The sequence below is a fragment of the Centroberyx gerrardi genome, chromosome 6 (assembly GCF_048128805.1).
Source record: "Centroberyx gerrardi isolate f3 chromosome 6, fCenGer3.hap1.cur.20231027, whole genome shotgun sequence".
Lineage (NCBI taxonomy): Eukaryota > Metazoa > Chordata > Actinopteri > Beryciformes > Berycidae > Centroberyx > Centroberyx gerrardi.
In genome coordinates, this window is record NC_136002.1 from 5,347,205 (window position 1) to 5,366,937 (window position 19,733).

Here is a 19,733-nt window from a genome sequence, read left to right on the forward strand (position 1 = left end):
GCAGAGCTCAGTCTAAATTGACAAATGACAAAAAACAAAACAAAATGGTATTATGGCTCCTTGAGGCAAAACTGTGCATTATGCCTAGATACATACAGTATCTGTACCAAGTTCCAGATCTCTATGACTAATGGCGCGGTGGGGGTCAGCCTTAGACTTTGAGGGGTTATTATATGGGAAATGGGCCAATCAGTACCATTCTTTGTGTCTAGGTTGAGTCACCAGGACTAGATAGATTTATCAATCTATGACTGAGTTATTGGATTGAATACATAATAATAATAGGTATCCGTAGATTCCTATTCAGTGGTAACTTAATAAACCTGGTTACATCACCTATACTGAGTTAGTGATATTTATTTTTTAAAATGTATGAGTCTACAAGCCACTAACAACTCTTCTGTTACTAAAAGGTCCATCTTCTTAATTTGTATAATGCTGATCGTCTACTATCACTCAGGGTAGCGTATGCTCAAGTGTTAGCATGGAGCCTACTATCACTCAACATAGTGTATTTTTAAGAGTTAGCATGGAGCACCATCACCAACAAGCTACTGGGTGATGTTGGTGTCTGTGTTCTCATCATTTAATGGCTAAGTTGACCAATGGGACAATCACCCATAAACTTGGTGTGTTCCTTTAACCTTAAAGCTGGGGTAGGCAACTTTGAAAGTACACAACAAAAACATGCTGCTCCCTCCCGTAACTCCTCCCTCCAAACGAGGCTCAGGTGTGTGCATGAGAGCGGGGGCAAACTTAATAAATTCTAAATATTTTACGCAAAATACAACTCTGCCATCTTAATCTAGTTGTAACTAAAACATTCACCAGCAAAAATATTTTTTGTCAGAAAAGATTAGCCATTGCGGTTAAAAACACACATTGCTACAAACCTAGCTAGCTAGGTTCACTCTACACTGGAGAGAGTGCGCCAACTCGGGCAAACTTGATAAATTCCAAACCTTTTGTGCAAAACATAGCTCTGCTAGCTCAGTGTAGTTGGTACTGAAATATTAGCTGACAATTTTTCTTTTTTTTGTCACACATAGATTAGCTACCTCAGTGGCAAAGCCTACCTAACGCTGGTTGACTGACCTGAATGTGGCTCCTTCCTGATGAACAGATCTTGTGCAGTGGGGAAAACAATTGACTTACTTACACAACAAGTTTATTCCAGTCCCAGTATTCAATTTGGATTATGGCTGTTTCATGTCATCTTTTTTGTGGATATATGTTTTCTCGCTGCAGTTTGCAGGTAGGTCAGAACTAGATTGAGCTATGTGCGCGTGCGATTGACAGGCAGTAGGGACGCCTCCTTGCGGAAAAGCTGTCATGATTGGTTGCTAAGATCCAGGCGTCCTGAGATTTTGGAATGGCTGGTGACAGGGCCTAGGACAGTCACAGAGACCGGATATTTCCTAAGAGCATTTGATTTATTCGTAGCTGTCGGGATGTAAAGAGAATTTCAACAAATATTACCAAATAAATTGCCTACCCCAGCTTTAATGCATGCAATGGAGACAGTGTGGCTTAAATGTGTGTACAAAATATGCACACAAACTCACATGCACCCACATAGCCCAGTTGTTAGGGTATGGCCTCAACCAGTCTCAGGGGCAGCTCTAAGATGGTAAACACTGAATCTGTAGCGCCTTGTTTATATGCATAATAATGTTAAATTTTATGTACTGACACAAGATCTCAAAATGCTCTCTCATGTAGAAATACAAGAGATCAGTGTTGATTGGCTAGATATTTATTACTTAGTTTTGGGAGGTCCGAATTAGAGATGTTTTAGTATAGGACATATAATTAATAAAACATCCATGTGAGAGAGGCTTTATTCATGTAAAATACCTAAAGGAAAGTGGCCACAGTAACACAGTAATACAACAATTTTCAATGAATAAACTCATTGTCACTTGATCACACCACATGCCAAGGAGTCAGTCATGGGCAGCCAGCTTTTGCCTTGGACTCAGTCTACTGTAGTGCCACTTAAGCAGAGATGGCATAATATGCTAGTTCTCCAACATTAATCAGGTATGAATATAGAAAATAATTCAATCCTACAGGAAAAACGTGTAAGCCTGTGTTAAAGGAAAAATCGAACCTACAACACTTAAACCCTATTAAGAGAAGAACTATTGGCAATGTACCTTGCACTACTGGGTCTATTTTGTTGGTTGTTGCTGTATTTTTGTTATTCCTGCGGATAACTGACCCAACGTAGACATTGTAACATCACAGCTACAGTGGAGTTTGATAGCAGAAAATGTTTCAGCGATCTAAAACATCAACATAAACGTCAGGTTTTGGTGTCAGCACCTCAGAATCAAAGAGCGAGGGCTTCTTTCTAGATCCGCCATTTTGCACCGAGAGACGTTCAACAATCATACAGGGAGAAATCCATTGTAGAAGAGGAGAGAGACCAATTTCTCCACCCACAGGAGCAGAAAATAGACCAGAATACAATGCAACAGCAAGACATTTGTTTTGAGTAAGGGGCATGACACTCACTTTTTCTCAATTGGGAAAACTCTCGCTCTCTTGCTCTTACTATGTTATTGCTATTGCTCTTTCCACCTACAAGTATAACCTGAGTAGCACAAGTTCAGGCACATTCTCTCTGGGTTATCATAAAGCATTCTGGGAAACATAGGAAATCACTAACTTGAAGGATAAGGCCTTCTTTTCCTAGTTTTTGCCTTTGAGACGATCGACAACGTTCAGAATTTCATCACTTCACTGTAGAGCTTTACATACCTCCAATTCCCCAGGAGCAATGCTCTCCAATACACACTTAGAGGGCCAATGCACTCTCCAACAGTTAAACCCAAAAAGACACATGCTTTTCAACACAATAACTGCAGTTACAAATATCTATAAATAGCTGTGACTGAATAATTATCTTGACATTTCAGTCATAATAGTCCATTTGATACTTTTTAGCGTTGCTCACAGACGTCCTTGTTTATTTTGCTGGCTGCCAGTTTTCTGCAGCATTCACGGCTTCCTTATATCAGAAGAAGCAAAACAACAGGCTTTCATTGCTTAGCTTGACAGTGTTCTTTACTTGTATTTATGAATTTAAAATCAACCACAAACAAACTACATAAGATATTTCTCACTTTTTGTAAGTACAGTTGATGGTATTAGTGTGAATATAGTTGATCATTTTGATTTTTAATACCTTGGACTGTTTATATCAGTGGATTCCCTGCTATATTTTGTCCCATGTGTTGACACTTTTGCAATTCGTGCCGCCAGATGGAAGATATCGGTGCTCGCAAGAATCTTTTTCCCAGTCGGCAGCTCGTATTTACAGAACATCTGATATGACACAAATGCAGTATAAGAGTACTTGAAAAGTCTACTTGCCAACTAGCTCACACTAGGTAAAATAACACACTTAATACCGCAATATATGCAAGTTTCAGGTTATGGATAATCAGAAAATCTGATGTTGGCAGGTCCCATTGTAGTTGGGTGATTTTGTGTTGGAAAGGATGTGTTTTAATCGCTTCTTGGGTTTGACTGTTGGAGATTGTGTTGGCTCTCTGGGTGTTTATTGGAGCAAACTGGAGGTATGTAAAGGTCTACAGTGAAGTAAGTGATGACATTTTGAATACAATCAATTGTTATGATGGTAGAAACTAGGAAAATACGGCCCAGGTCGAAAATAACAACAATTTTCCTATACGGAGAAATAGATGGGGCAAGTAGAGAGAAAGTGGGTACACCAAAAAAGTAAATTACAACACTTCACAAAATAACTGCTGGAATGCATTGAACATCACTAATTGGTGATATATAACAGTGTAAGATTATCCCAGTGTGGAATTTACTTGAACATATGAAATAAGATTTCTTTTTTTAATCATACTGTAGTGGCTTATAGGGGATCAGCAGTGTAAATAAGGCACAGTTACCTTTGAGCAGCTTAAGTCCCAGTATGGGTGTCTGGTGTACTTGCATCACCAATGTGGTTTTATCATGCTTCTAAATTCTGTTTGTCACAGTTAATTGGAGAACTTGGAGACTTGTGAATTGCCTGTGTAAGATAGAATCATTTTTTAAGATGTTTTCTTTTTTTTTGTCAGTAGAATGGAATATATTGCCATTAGGTGTCATTCTCTCTAATGTAAACCCTAGCATGATTTCACGTCCTGGAGCAAAGATACATTTCTCCAAAGATGAGAAAGGAGGGAGACAGAATTAGAAGCTGGAGGAACTCGTACAGCGCTTGCACAATGGAATAAATGCAGCCATGACTCAGCGACACCTTTACAAATCATTTCACTTAAAATCATTCCATCTTTTAACTTTTTTGACCATCTCTGAGAGCCCATTTGTCTTTGAATGATGCGCAGCTTAGTCTACTTCTAAGGAGGAAATGAATGTCAAATAAAAGGTTAGACTTCATTCAGTCGACTTCAATAAGTAAACAATATGCATTATAAATGACTCAGTTTCTTGGTGTTGACTCAGTTAAACCATCATGAGTCACAATGGATTTAGCTCATATCAGTGGTAGCAGAGTAAACATACACACACACACACACACACACACACACAAACATACACACACTAGTTTCATAACATACCTTTCATAGCATAGCTGAAATTTACCTGGCTAACTTTAGCTTGCATGATGCTCAGTTGCCACTTGCTGTTGTGCTTCTAAATAATATCGGTGAAATGGCCTTGCCTTTTTGGGATCTAATGTCTTGTGCTGTGCTAACCGAAGGATAAGATTAGACAAGTGCACTGTGCCTTAACCGAAATTCAAAGTAGCATTTCTGTCAACTGTGCTTGAGCAGCAAGTTCCGTTCCTGGAAGTGCTGGTTGTTGGGATGTTGTTGGGTGGCCCCTGTGGTAGTTTACTGTCATAAAAATCAGCTATTCACTCCATAGGATTCAGCTGTTTTCTTGTGCTAACGTGAATGTAAGCGATTTCTGTGGCTAGCTTGCTAGGCTGTGGGACATCAGCGCCGCAGTTTGTTGGTCCCGAAAGGACTGAGTACAGCTGTTTTATAAGGCAGTGAGTGTATTCATTCCATGCACACTGGCACTGTGTCTGCAATGGCATTCTCTTAAAATCTCTCTTAAACCTCGGCATTGCCAGACTAAACAGTAGTTGGATGATATTGGTCTTTAGAGCTCTGGAGTGTGATAAAACGCACTAAAGTTCAAACTGTTGTCTTAGCTTCAGCTACACAGCCTCGCCTACAGGAAACACGGCAACCATCTCACTGTCTCACAGCTCACCAGTTGGTCTATTGACTGTGTAAGAGGAATTTTCTTCCCAACCAAAAGATGTGGATATGGCAGGATTTGAAAGGTGACAGAGTGGGATGCCTTTGGCAATGACTGAAAAACAACACAGAAGTTGTTTTACGCTGACAGCGGGGTGCCCCACCTTCATATTCCCCTAACAGAGATTGGCTCTAGGGCATTGTGGTCTAGAATAAAGACTCTTGTTCACCACCTGAAGGGGCAATTTCATCTGGCTTGTTTCAATAGCCAATGTACCTAACATGAAAGTGTCATGGGTGCTTTAGACTTTAATTTCATCGTTCTTTTTCTTGAAGCATTGAATATTACCGGAGTATAAGCTCTAAAGACGTCTAGAGATAAAGAAAGAGGGGGCCTGATTCAGACCCTTAAGCACTGTCCAATTGACCTTATTTACATGGTGGCCATTTTGAACACTCGGGGTGGGAAGCTCGAAGATTGTCAAGTAGCGTTACTTAACACACATAAATGACTTCTGATCAAATTAGCTAGCAATCCCAGAAACCACAACCACACCGACTGCTTGAATTTAACAGATGTAATTAGCTAGCTTACTAGTTAGTAAACTACTAGCTACCTCGGCTATATGCTAGGTAGCTAGCGATAATGGCCCAAATATTTTAAAATGTGAACCTATCCTTCTGGATTCTTCGGATCGATTTGTTTCTAATATGTTTTTAAGTAGAGAATCTGTGAAATGATAAATGTTTGTATTATGCATCTAGGTATAGCAGGACAAAATGGCCGCTGTGTGAATAAGGTCAATGGAGCTTCAGTCTGTTTTTACACTCCATATCACTGCCCTGTTTCGAACTCTGGAGTTAAATGCAGGGATATGCAACCTCCTGCAAGATGTACTCTTGAGGTGCTGAATATGTAAATCAAGACATGTCCACCTTCACATCATGATATGCAGATTCTGACTCTGACTGAAGACCATTTATAAGCTCATTTCCTTACGCACCAGAAACCCTGCAGTGTGTCTAGGGCTCCCATCAGTTTCCTGATCTAAAATCTGGAAATCTGCTAATCTACGAGTACATACCAAAAATATGAAATAGGTTATAAATTGTTGAATCACAAAAACTTTAAAGCTGCAAATTATTGATCATTGGGTGTAAAACTGTACATACTTGCTGAATATCATAACATTGAATAGTCGGTGCCCCCAAATGGTATAGATCAGACATGAAATGTTTCCAATGCGCTTTTATGCATAGACTGTCTCTTCTCTTGCCTCAATCCACCGATCCATACTCATACTCTTACCATACTCCAGCCAACATTCCTCAATGTTACTCCAGGTGAGATTCATCCTTTCCTTCCCGATGACAGGTGCTGCCTCAGCCGAATTTAAGGCGCACGGTATATAAATGCAGTGCCTCAGCAGAAAGACATGACATGGAGAAAAGTCTGCCTCCTGATTTTCCACCGTACCTGTGGGGACGACAAAGAACGCAAGGTTTTGAATTAGCCCATGCGCAAGTGAAGGCATGCCCAAAATCCTCAATAGTCTAAGTCCGAATAGGAACAGCTCAATCTGCATAAGACCCACAAAGCTTTACGCAGTCTGAACTGGGCCCCATAGTGAACGACCAAGGAATGGAAACGGGATAGACGAACAAAATTTGACAGAGACAATAAACTAACTCAACAGGCAGACAGACAGAAGCATTTTTATATCCTTCCTGTTAGGCTCCAACAGCCACAGACAAGTGGATTTTGGTTAGTTTGAACTGGCCTTTAGAGATCTGTGACTCATGATATCCTCCAACTGCTTTGCTCACGCCTCCGTCCACTCTCTCCCTGTCCTCTTCATCCCTTCATCATTGCTTTCTCTTTTTCCTCCATCCTGTCCTGTATATTTCTCTCTCTGGTCGGTATAGGTTCCTGTCTTGCCTCTTCTTGTAATTCAGTGTCCTGTGTGGGTGTGGTCTTGACTTGCATGCCACCCAACTTTTCATAGCATTTCCCTGTGCTCTCGTGTTGGCTTTTACAAGGAACCGATTGTAAGTCATTTGCATAGCAGTCATTATTAGATATAATGTTCTTCTTGACAAGCTCAGAGCTGGGCTCTGGAGGAGCCATATGGATTGCTGAACCCTTTACTATAGCGGATAGCAAAAGCAGCATGCAGCCTCTTTGCTGCTGATTTCTGTGGCAAAGGCAGCTGCAAAGGCAGCTCCCCCAGAGGAGGTGGCAGTTGTGCCTGATTGGCAGCTTAGAGCTGAAGCATTGTGGCACTCAATGCCTGGCAGGAGATGATTGTGATTATGATGGGCTGACTGAACTCTGTGCTAGTGCAGCCTGAACTTTCCTTCAGTCATCTGGCTGTAGATAATGCAGTATCTCCTCATGACCTGAAAGCTTTTTTCCCAGCAAAATATCCTTTTGGTTTTACACAGAGAGATAACAGACTTGTTAAAGGATGCACGATCATCTCATAATTAGGAAGATCCAAAATGAACGCCCACCAAGCACCAAATGCCAGCAAACTTTGTCATAACATTTCAATGCCTCAGTTATGTACAGTTTTCTGTCTTTGCCTGTTCTTTAACTTTGTCCCTACTGGCCACCATACACCTCTCTCTGACCACTAGCCAATCGCATCAAAGCAAAACAATGACTATGTATCAAACCGGGTCTTTGGCTGCCAGTTATACTGCTCTACACAAAGCGGTAGGCAAAGGTTAACTAGCCTAACATTAGTTGAGACTTAACGTTACTGCCATGTAGCAAGTTACTTCATGATGAAATACAGATTTGACCTGTTGTGCAACTGAACTGACCCTAAATCAGTTCTTGTCTCTTTATTGAATGTTTCACACAGCACCTGATTCTATACGCGAAATTGGTTGACACATTTCTATGAAAAATGCATATCGCTTAAAAATATATTTTTAGCTTGGCATGTGAGCCAAAAAGTTAATTTCAGGCACTGCTCATCATTCCAAAACACAAAGAGTCCTCATTAGCCATGGTACACACCACACAGCAGCAAAGATATACAGCGTTTGGCCTGATACTTTTTTTTACCTCCACATGTCATATTCGGCCCTACCAGTGCCACGCTGTTGCCCAGGCGTCCATCAGGAGAAGCCGTTGTGTCAAGTTAAACTAGGCCACGCTAGCCCCGCCTCCTTCCTTTCCACCCCATCCTGGGAAAATGTGGAAATATTTCCTCCACTTTGCGTCCAGCCTGTCTGTGCCGCTGATGAAGATGGATACATGAGCGAGCTCCGCTCAACGGCGGCTCGCCAGTGGCCCCGCCGCTGTCCACCTTTATTCTCCTGCTGTTTGTTTTCTTGAAAGAGTATGATGGATTGTGTGTGTGTGTGTGTATGCATGTGTACACTGTAGATGTGCGCATGTCTTGCGTGTCTTTGCATTTGCTTCATTTGTTTGCGTGCTTTGTGTGTGTGGCAGTTGGATTTTGTCTGTGGTGTGTGTGTGTGTGTGTGTGTGTGCACATAGATCTAAATGTATACAAGATTAAGGCAATGGCAAATTTAAAAACGTGTGATGGGAGGAAAGGCGGTGCTCTTTAATAGACCTCCAGCCTATACACTCTATCATCTGTTAGATATCTTCATACTGGCTTATCTGGGCACTAAATGAGCTGCCATTATTTATAGATTATTTATGAACTGCCATCTTGGGCTGAAAAGAAGTGGTCTTTTTGTTAATTAGCCTCCAATTCAGCTTGAAAAAGGCCCTCTTTTCGATGGGGAGTAAAAGCCACCGCAGGCGGAAATAGAAAGAGGGCCCCCGTTCGTTTTTTAAATGCTGTCGGAGGAAATGAAGCTAATTGCAGATGTGAAATAATCCAACAGTCATTTTGAAGCACGTGCGAAAAGTGTATCGACGTCTTTATTTAGAGAGGGAGAGAGCGCGAAATAAAGCCTTTTTTTGGGTTTTTTTTTACAAGGGAGCGTGATTTTGTGTCACGCAGGCTCGGGCAAATGCGCTCATCTTTATGCATCTGGACCCCGTCTGTATTCGTAAGATTGCAAGGTCAGTGTTCACGAGCAGAAAGGAATACTTTGTTGGAGAGGACACGCACACACACACACACAGCTGCACTCCCCCCCCCCCCCCCCCCCCACACACACACACACACACACACACGCACTCCTCCCCTACTCCCCCCAGATGGACTCACTGCCTCTGACAGTTTTGCCCCCAGGCAGGTGATTGTGCAAAATGTTATTTCCAAGGTTGGCACTGCCTCCACCCCCGCACCCCCCTCCACCCCCACCCCACCCCACACACCCCACCCCACACCCCCCACCTCCACACACTCGCACGCACGCGTACTCCTTTTGTATGTAAGGTCTCTTTTTTTTTTTTTTTTTATGCCAGCCTCTTTTTTTTTTTTTTTTTTTTGTGCTTACATCAACAAACAAATAGTGTGAGTAATTCTGCTGACAGGACAGGTGTTAAGCATTTTCCCCTCCATTAGACACATTCATGCGACGGGGGGTGGGGGGGGTGGGGTGGGGGGGGGGGGTATGGTTGTCTTCAGGGACGGCTTTTTTGGTAGGCTGCCGTTTTTTCAAGGGGAGGAATTTAATTGATGGTGACACATGACAAAAATCACAGGTTACAGGGATAGACGTTCAGGCTTTGAAAAGAACTGAAAACACAGTCTCCGTAATTCAGGATTTATGTCCTGACGTGAGGCCGTCTGCCGCGTTGGGATTCCTTCTTTCATAGAGCGGCATTGTAATTTTCCTAACTCATCGCGCACAGCAGCGTCAATGCAAATAAAGGATGTAGGATTTTTTTTCTTCTTTTTTCAGAATACAACATTGCACATAAAGTGTGTCGACCTAAACTCTGTCTTGCTTCATTGCATACTTCAGAATGGTTTATTAAGTTGGTTTAGTAGTTTGTGTTTTTTCAACTTCTTTTTTTCAACTTTTCTTTTTTTGTTGTAATAGAGAGCGACACACATCACACAGTATTCAAGAAATATTGGTATTTTACTTGACTGAGAATTTACCATTGACAATATAATCTTTATCCTTCATAAATTGGGACTTTATAAACCGTGATCTTTATAAAAGAATATTGAATTATTGAATATGTATGTATTCTTATACTGTTTTTAAGTGTTTGCTAAATAAAGCCAGTGGTGCAGGAAGCAACAGTGAGTCATGCTCCAACTGTCGTTTCTCCTTAGACAAGATAAAAAGTAAATAAATAAAAATATAAAATAAATAAAATATATTATATGTAACAAAATAAATTATATGTAAAAATCCAGTTATTTTTCACCATGCAATAACAGGTTTGTTTGTGCTGCATGTCCACTATTAGATGAATCCAGAACAGGGTTAGTACAGTATGCATCCTATCTGCTTTACTAGACACAGTTGGACTAAATGTCCCTTGACAATTAATTTCCTGATGTCCTTTTTTCTTATTCTGCACATTTATAGTTTCACAGCTTTCATCAGATATGTTCAGTCAGAAATAGGCTGTTTTTGACAGCTTTGTTTCTTTAGTCTTAAAGCGTTAAAAAGGTCTTAAAAAGTCTTAAATTGTCTGTCGGAAACCTGCAGATACCCTGTCTAATAGCAAGCTATAAATTCCAATGCAACATGGCGTATTGATGGTTTAATGAATGAACTCCTTTCTCAAAAGTTGTTAATTTGAGTTGCCCTCTAAGCAGTCTTTGCGTGGTGTGTAAGGGGAGTGATAATCAACATAAATAATTCACTGGGAATGATTCAGTCAGCCCCGCTCTGCTTTGCTGTTGCCACAGCAACTCACATCCATTCATTTGTTTTGCAGATGAGTTATTACCCCCTATTAGAAAGGTGTGTGTGCACGCGTGCATATGAATATGTGTGTGTGTGTGTGTGTGTGTGTGTGAGATGACGCGTCACCTTGTCCACTGTCATCAAAGATAATTTGATGATTATTGTTTAGTGGAAGTAAGAACGCAAAAGAACAGATCCATGCATTATTCATATTTCAGGTAAAGGGGCGATGCGAGTTTACATTGAAAACACTGAGGACGGATTAAAGGAAAAGATGGGAATGTACGGGATGTTTCCAGGAATGTAGCCCCGTCCATCATAAATTGTTCTTCTTCTCCTCTGCTTTTCCTTTGCCCTTTCTTGTCTGTTTGAATCCCCTCACATGTCAAACTGCTGAAACTAGAGGCTCAAAGTACCCACCAGTGTTAATTTTCACACCATTTTTTAAATTGAGCCGCAGTCTTTGCCTTTTGATGAAAACGTCCTTTAAGTTGGAAGTGGAAGATGGAAATAGATTGAGGAAGATTGGTGCCACTGCATTAGCGTAGAGTACATTTGCAACATTTAGACGTTTACCGAAGTATGTGGAGACTAAATGCACGTCTGTGATTGGATATTCTAAACTATGCTCTTTCTAAGTTCAAAAATGGTTAGGATCGTTATGTTCATGGTCTCCCACAGAGTTTTTCAATTCGGCGTGTTTTTGTCATTAATCGAATGAAATAAAACAAATTCTAATATTGTCGTGTGGTAGACAATTTCACAGTTCTCACCGATGAAATGAAAAGAACTGTTCATCAACAAGTGTTCTGGTCATTCATCTTGTGACAAGATCAACCCTGGAAGTCATATATTGAATTGTCCATATAAAAAGCCTATATGTCAACTACTGTATATTAGCAGGCATGGGACTTCAAAACACCTCTCACCTCCCAAATACTGTCTCCTACATTCTCTGCAATATTTACAATAGTCATTCTTATACATTCTCTAATTGGTGATCATTTCTGGTGAATTATGGTCCAATAATACAAATAAACTCTTGCTCATTTTGCTGGTGGCCCCCCGGAGCCCCCTTACGGACCCCTAGCAGTCCCCAAACCCCACTTTGAGAACCACTAAATACCTGCAGCCCAATTCAGCTCACACACTCTAACATGTGAAGATAGAAGCCCGTTTAAGTCTAGAACTAGATTAATATAAACGCTAGATTAACAAGGTTTTCTCCCATGTATACTATTCAGGAGACAACTGATCCTCGATTAGTCCTCCTACTCCAAGCACAGCATGATCTTAATAACAGAATTCACATTATAATGCAACGTATTCCCCATTCAAGGTGCAGGTATATCTAAAGCTCTTTATTTTCTGTTATAGATAAGCAGGGCTCTACTCTTTTATCAGCCTAGATGTAAAGTGTCAATGAGCAGTGTAATAGAAACAGCCAGACAGCCTGTTTTGCCTCTCTGAGGCCCTGCAGCAACAAATCTCCTCAATATGTTTCCTAACAACAGATAAAACATTCCGCTGATTTATTCATATGTTTGTCTCATTCCCTAGGCCTTGATGATGATGCCCTCTGCTGAGTATTAAGCTATTTGTAATGGCAAGAAGGACTTGTGTGTGTGTGTGTTGGTGCTCATGTGTGTGCGCTTGTGCATCTGTGTGTGTGTTTGTGTGTGTGGGGCTCCTCTTTCATCCTCCCAGCAGGTCGTGACACTCCCAGATGGGTGGCACCGACAGCACCCACCGGGAGCCCGCTGCGCCGGGTGTCAGTCGTGGCGAGCTCCCAGCCGGGCGGAAAGGTGGTGGTGGTGCTGGCAGAGGGAGGGTGGGGGCAGTAGAGGCCGGGGGCAGCCAGCGGAGGGGTTGGGGGTTTTCGGGGAGGGGAGGTGGGGGGGGGGGGGGTGGTACAGATGTGCAGAGACCCCCAAAACATCTGTCTACTCACAGCACACACAGACAAGGCAGCAATCGTGCGTTGAGTTTGTTCCCTCATGTTTGGCACAGAGAGGCTATAGGCCTGCAACACCTGATAGTGTAACTACTTGTCGAAAAAGTCATAATCCATGATATTTTCATATAAATAAATATCCGTTTCGCTACTCTCTTATCACTAATTATTATAACACAATAGTGATTCAACCTATAGCCAGTTTTACATTTTTTACACAAAATGTAGCGCGTTGAACATCCTGTTGCAAGCGGTTCTGCGCGTCCTCCTCTAAGAATTCTCCAAGCCCATTGCGCGTCTGTGTGACAGACATTTGTACGTAGCCAATGAAAATGTAGAACCACCACGAACGGATCAGGCGTACCTCAAAAGCCGTTGCCGAAATGTTTCATACTGTCTCCTGCTAGACACCGTCCCTGGTGTCTAGCAGGTCTTTCCTGGGAAAATTCTCGGGCGTTTTAAACAGTGCCATGTGAAAGCCAATTGGATTCAAGAGCTCACATTTGAATGGAAATCCACTGCGGTCCAATTGGGCCAAGTCAACACTCTCCTCCTAAGCTTGTTAAAGGACAGGCCCGATATAGAACAGACAGTGGTTGATGAAACGTCAAAGAGGGAGTGCAGAGTGCAGTGTGCTGTTGAAAAATAATGTCCCATTCCATGTCGGATCTGTCGTTCTAAGCATCGTCGGCCTCTGCTTGGCCTGTGCTGTGGGGAAAAAAAATACAAGTTTGCAAAATCCAATTAGCTGCGTCAGGTTAATACTGTGCCAATGACCTCAAATCCATTCAGTGTTATTATACATATACAGGTTTTAAAAAGGATGCGGGGGAATTTTCTGTGCTCGCAGGTTAGGGCAGCTGCTGTCCCGATCGGGAAACAAGACGCTGTCGGAGCAGCAGAGCCCCCGACCATTACCGAGGCAGCCGTCTTTGATGTGTCAAAACGTTGATTTTTAATTCAGCTCACATTTTTCACTTTCCCCGCACGCTCAAAAGTGAATCATCTGCATAACAGCTGAGAGAAAATTAGCTCAGTGCGATAATCAAGAGGCCCGTTCCCTTCTTCCAGATGGCCGCTCTCAGATTCCCTGTAATCCGTAAATGGCCGCTTTCGACAGCGTTTTATTTCACATTTTTAGGCAGACAGTGGTCTCATTATCGATGATCTCTGGGTATAATATGAGTCATTTATATCAGCGCTTTGTTAGAGGAGACCTTCACGGCTATGGCTGACACCAGGCAGCCAAGGACTTGTTTTTCATCTGAGCGCCAACAATGCAGCCAGGTGTGTGTGTGCGTGTGTGTGTGTCTGTGTCTGTGTCTGCTGGTGGTGGTTGTGCACATTTTCCCGTCTTTGTCCACAATTGTTTAACTAAGGGAAGAGACAGAGGCGCAGGGCCTCAGTAAAGGTCTTCATTTGTTTGTTGTTAAAGATCTAATTAGAGAGATGAGAGGGAACAGAATGGGATGCCTGTCTCCGTCTAATTAGTGGGGAGATCTGAAATCTCTTTGAACCTCAAGGACACCCAGCTATTAGCCTGCACATCAAAAATGGATTAAATCTTTGTGTGTGTGCGTGTGTATGTGTGTGTTGTTTCCTTCCTGAAACAATTAAAGATTCACCGGTTGAGTGGGCATCCCCCCACTTGTCTACAAGTGCGCGGGGGAGAGAGAGAGTGTTTGCATCCTTAAAAAGTCGGAAGAAGTCCTCATTCATGTTTTTTGACCTGCTTATTCCTATTCAGGGTCACGGGGGGGAGGGGGCAATCCCATAATGCATTGGAAAGAAGGCAGGGAAACACCCTGGACAGGTCGGCAGTCCATCACAGGTCTAACTGGATATCTAAATGGATTTGCATGAAACTTTGTGGAAAGCTTGGTCATAGGGCAAGGAAGAACTGATGAACTTTTCACACTGACTGCCCAAAGGGGGGTGTGGTGGTGGGTGTGGTGTCTCACAAAAAGGCATATAACTTCAGAACGGATTCACGTAACACCATCAAACTCAACGGCCTATCAGCAGACAGAAGAGGCAAACCCTCCATTATTGACCCAATCAAACAACATGGGGGCACTGGAGAGCTCATTTCCAGTTTAGACATAACTGCCCTGCCAATTTTTCCAAAACTTGATCCAGTGGGAGAAGAGCAGCGCTAATGGCCACTGAACAGATATAGAGCTGATTGGATGGTCTCATGTCCCATTTCAGGTCCAGTCATGAAAATGTGAGAATCTCTCAATGTGAAATAACTTAATGTGGCATGGAAGAAATTATTAACTTTTGGTGAAAATCCAACATGTGGAACTGGCGTATATTAACAAATGCGTAGTGTTGGCAGAGGTATGAGCTACTGATGCTTGGTATTTCTTGGTAGTCTTTCTTAATACCATAATTGCCTACTTTAGAATGTTTAATTAAGATCATAATGTATGGTCGGCGTTTGTTCAACCTCGGTGAATTCTTTCTTTGTTGTAATAGAAAGCGACGAACATCACACAGTACTTAAGAAATATTTGTATTTTAAATACGTGACTAGCCATTTACCCTTCAGAATACCATCTTTAGTCTTTACCTGAGGGCATATGATAAGTTGGGAATCTATATTTTCTATTCAAGAATATTAAATAGACTTAATATATATGATTTATACATACTGGTTTTCATGAAAGTCCTGCAGCAGCAAAGTGATATAAAAAAAAAAAAAAAAACCCAGTGGTGCCAAAAACAGCAGAGAATTGATGCTCCATCTGTTTGAATCTCAACCATTTCTCCTGAGACAAGTTTTGGATGTACATCAAAAAAATACATCACTAACAGGGTATCCACAGGATCCTTAAAAAGTCTGAAAAAGTCTTAAAATAAATTAGCCAAATTTAAGACCTTAAAAAGAATTAAAATGTTTTACAGACCCCATGAAATGGCATCTTTACTTCCTTGATTTGATGCATTTCCCGTTGAAACAGGATGATGGGGCGGGACATAACAGTGAGGGATCATTCAAAAGTCTAAACCAATGGAATATCAGTCATGGATAGAAAGGCAGTTTTATTTGATAGAAGGGACGGAGGGGCGGGACTGTTCAAACATGTCTGATGGTTTTATTGGTTGGGTTAGGGTTAGAGGTCACCATGAAAGATCCACTGTTTTCCAGAAAGTAAAGGTCATGGGAGTTAATTTCATGGGGACTTTAAATACAGTTAGAGGTCTTATTTTTTCACCATGTAATGCCAGGGCCAGATTAAAACACAACAGATTTAGTAGCGCAATATGCATCCCGTCTGCTTTGCTAAACACAGTTAGACTCTATTAATCTAATTCATTTCCTGGTGTCCTTTTTCTTATTCTGCCCATTTATATTTCACAGCTTTCATTAGCTATGTTCAATCAGAAATAAGATGAAATAGGTTTTACCACCTTTGTTTCTTGTTTTGGTTTTAGCAAACTAAAAAGTAGCATTAAAAAGGTCTTAAAAAGTCTTAAATTCATCTTTCTGAAACCTGCAGATACTCTGCTCTCCTCCTGTCTCCTCTTGTCCACGATGGTTTGAAGCTGTCATCTCAACTAGCACACTTTTCCATTAAAGGAATAATAAAAATTTTGTCATTATCTACTCACCCCCATGTCAGTCAAAAGTGGAGCTTGTATGTCTATATATCACACAGGGAGTTAGCTTGCGCAGCTCCGTTTCAGCTTTCTCCAAAACAACACATGGCTGGTTTTTTCCAAAAACAACAAAAATGACCATAAAATGCTCCAAACAGCATAATCCAAGTGTTCTGAAGCCAAACGATTGCACTGTGGGTCCAAAAGTCCAATATTCATAACATCATCTCCTAGATTTTCAAACCATCACTACAGCAGTAAGCAGATGTTGCCTTCAAATGCTGTCGGAAATATTGTAATTACGGGTACAGCGTGCTTGAACGACCCAATAAAGTGGTAAATGCAAATAGGAAAGTCGAATTTTACATGATACCCAAGATGCAAAGTTGTTCATTCACTCTTTGTTTAACTTTTAACTTTAACAACTTTTAGCCAATAAACGTATTAAAACATCAATTACAAAACTGTAGAATAATATTCTCCTCTTCATTCATTGCAGCACAAAGCAGCTCAGTACCACTTGGTTTCTAAAATAGTCACCAAAAAAGCTACTTTTGTTTCAGGGTCCATTTTGTTTCATTTCTGACTAAAAACTACTTGAATATACAAGACTGTAAAACTCGGAAGGACAAGCTGACAAGGAGCACATGAAGGCAGCATGACTCTTCCATCAGCTTGCAGCCAACTGGCTGAGCGTTATATGGACATAGACATTTCACCAGTGTTTCAACTGACATGAGAGTGAGTAGATAATGACAAAATAGTCCTTTAATGGCTTTGTTCAGTCTGCTGGAGCTAATTGCAGTTTGTTTGCATGCACTCATACGTTCATTCAGAAAGGATAAGGCTCAGGCAAATTCTGTCGTAATAACATCACTTACTTGTTGATCCTCAGCACACAATCCAGGACATGAATTAGGTTTGTGTTCAGACTTGTAGTGGTTGATGATATGTTGAGGTAATGGCTCTTACTTAGCAAAACAGAGAGATTGAGCGAAGGGGAGTCAGGGAACGAAGGAGAAAACAGAACTGAAGTTGTGATAGAAGATCAAAAAGCATCGGATGAACTGATCTGTTCCTTCAGTATCTTCTGGATCTCCTATACTGTACAATAGCAATTAAATGGAAAAGTAGTTGGTTTGTGCCTTGACAACTTCCAGGACTATGAGATACTTGATAGAATTTAAATGTTTAATTGTAGTATCAGAATTGAATTTGAAGATTCACATCCACAAAGGTCACTTTTAACGATGTTCTTTGATATTTTAGATGCTGAAAATTTGCGCTTTGTCACTGTTCTTACTTTTCTTCTGCATAAGGAAAGCACATCTTTTAGGCCGCTGAGGTACAATGTCTCCGTAGAAGCCCCGTTAATAGGAAGCCTTTTCAACCTGTCCCTCCTCTTGCCAGTGTCACATCTAAAATTAATGAGAAATTTCTGCCCTAATCTCAGTGATTTATGAGCACAGCAAGACATAAATTATTGATCATTCTTAATCACTGCTTCCTTATTTTATGAGGAAAAAGGTCTTCTAGTAATATTTTCCACCCGAAGCTGTTGCATTACAGTATATTACGTATTACCCAAAAGGATTAAAAAAGCTTGATTTGAGCTGATTTGTGTATTGGATAAGCTAATCATTTGTTTATGTGGTGACAAAAAATCGAATTGCGATTATTTGACAAAATATTGCAATTGCGATTTAAACTGCGATTCATCTCATCAAAAGTTTTTCTTGTCATACATTTTTTTGAACTTTAAAAAAGTAATGTGACTTTGTTAAAAAAAAAAAATGAGTGTGCAGGATTTACTGAGTATGCTGAAAGCTTTTCACCAATATTATACTTGATTTATGGACCAAAGATTACCTGCAGCTCTAAAACACCTCATTTAGAAATCTATTTTGGAGGCTCTTCTCTCTTAAGAAATTAATTGCAGCCGCTGCGATTTGGAAATTGCAGAAGTTCATATTGTGATTTTGATTCTTTTTTTTTTTTTCGATTAATTGTTCAGCTCTACTCTATAGTGTCTTGCACATGAGCTCAGTGGTCATCAGGATGGATCTACCGTGAGTGTAGTCCTCCCTCTTCGGTGGTCTTTATCGTCCTTTCGTACATCGCACTGTCAAAAAGAAGTTAGCAACTGGGGCATAGATATATGTTTTTTTACCTGGGTTGTGCTCCGGCCCACAATGCAGCAGCCACTAACGACAGCTGGGCGAGAAGGCAGGGAGAAAAAAACAACACAGCAACTATACAGTACAGCACCGTTCAGCCAATGAAAAAGGGAAACAATCAAGCAAGGTCATTACTGCAAAAAGTCTAAAAGTTGTCCCACAATGATGGAGTCCCCCCTCCCCTCCCCTCCCCTCCCTCCCTCCCTCCCTCCTCCCACTCCTCCCCCCACCCTCCCCTGTCTCCCAGGGTTCCCTGATTATGGGTTGTATTCCGCGGCCGGGGCCGGCGGTGACGTGCGGGGAGGACCGCCCTACTCCCTGGCCGACTATGGCTCCCTGGGGCCCCAGGCCGCTGCTCAGATGCTGCCCAGTGAGCATGCCAGCTCGGCCTGCACCTCTCCCACCTCCCTCCAGCACCACCTGCACAGCCCGGACCCTTTTAAGAGCCCAGGTGTGTACCTCCACGTCTCTCTGCTACTCCTACACATTCCACCTCCGCAGAACCACCGAATGCCATGCATCTAGACCCACAGGCGGCACCCAACTCATCGGCAGCTCATTGAGAAAGAGAGAGAAGGAGATAATTTAGATTAGACTGGGGGGAGGGGGGGTAATGATGAAGCAGGGAGGCACTGCACTGTGTGGCAGCACTGGCAATTTGCCTGGAATGCAATGCATGCTTTTCATAGCACTGCCTTTTGAGAATTGTTCAGTTGATTTTCTGTTATTTTGTCATTATCACTCGTCATGGCTTGGACTTTCGGTGTATCGACATACCAGTACATCTCTTGTTTCTGAACTGCATCTGGCTGTCAAGGACAGGTTGTCAAATGGATTCACACTGACCCTTGATACGTCATGCAATTATGACAAAATGTTGGTTTTAAATTGGCATACGTATAAGGATGCCATACACATTTTTTTAGTTCT

The 19,733-nt window shown here is 41.6% G+C and overlaps 1 protein-coding gene across 4 annotated transcripts in view; it reads left to right on the plus strand.

Moving 5' to 3' along the window:
* LOC139923566 (RNA-binding protein Musashi homolog 2) overlaps positions 1-19,733 on the plus strand; it is a 280,792-nt gene that overhangs the window by 242,789 nt on the left and 18,270 nt on the right. For 2 of the 4 annotated variants that reach the window (XM_078283979.1, XM_078283978.1), the window contains exon 12: positions 19,051-19,254. The exons of the other annotated variants lie outside the window; for them this stretch is intronic. In XM_078283979.1, coding sequence (XP_078140105.1) covers positions 19,051-19,254 — 204 coding nt within the window. The remainder of the gene's footprint in view (positions 1-19,050; positions 19,255-19,733) is intronic. 4 annotated transcript variants of the gene reach the window in all.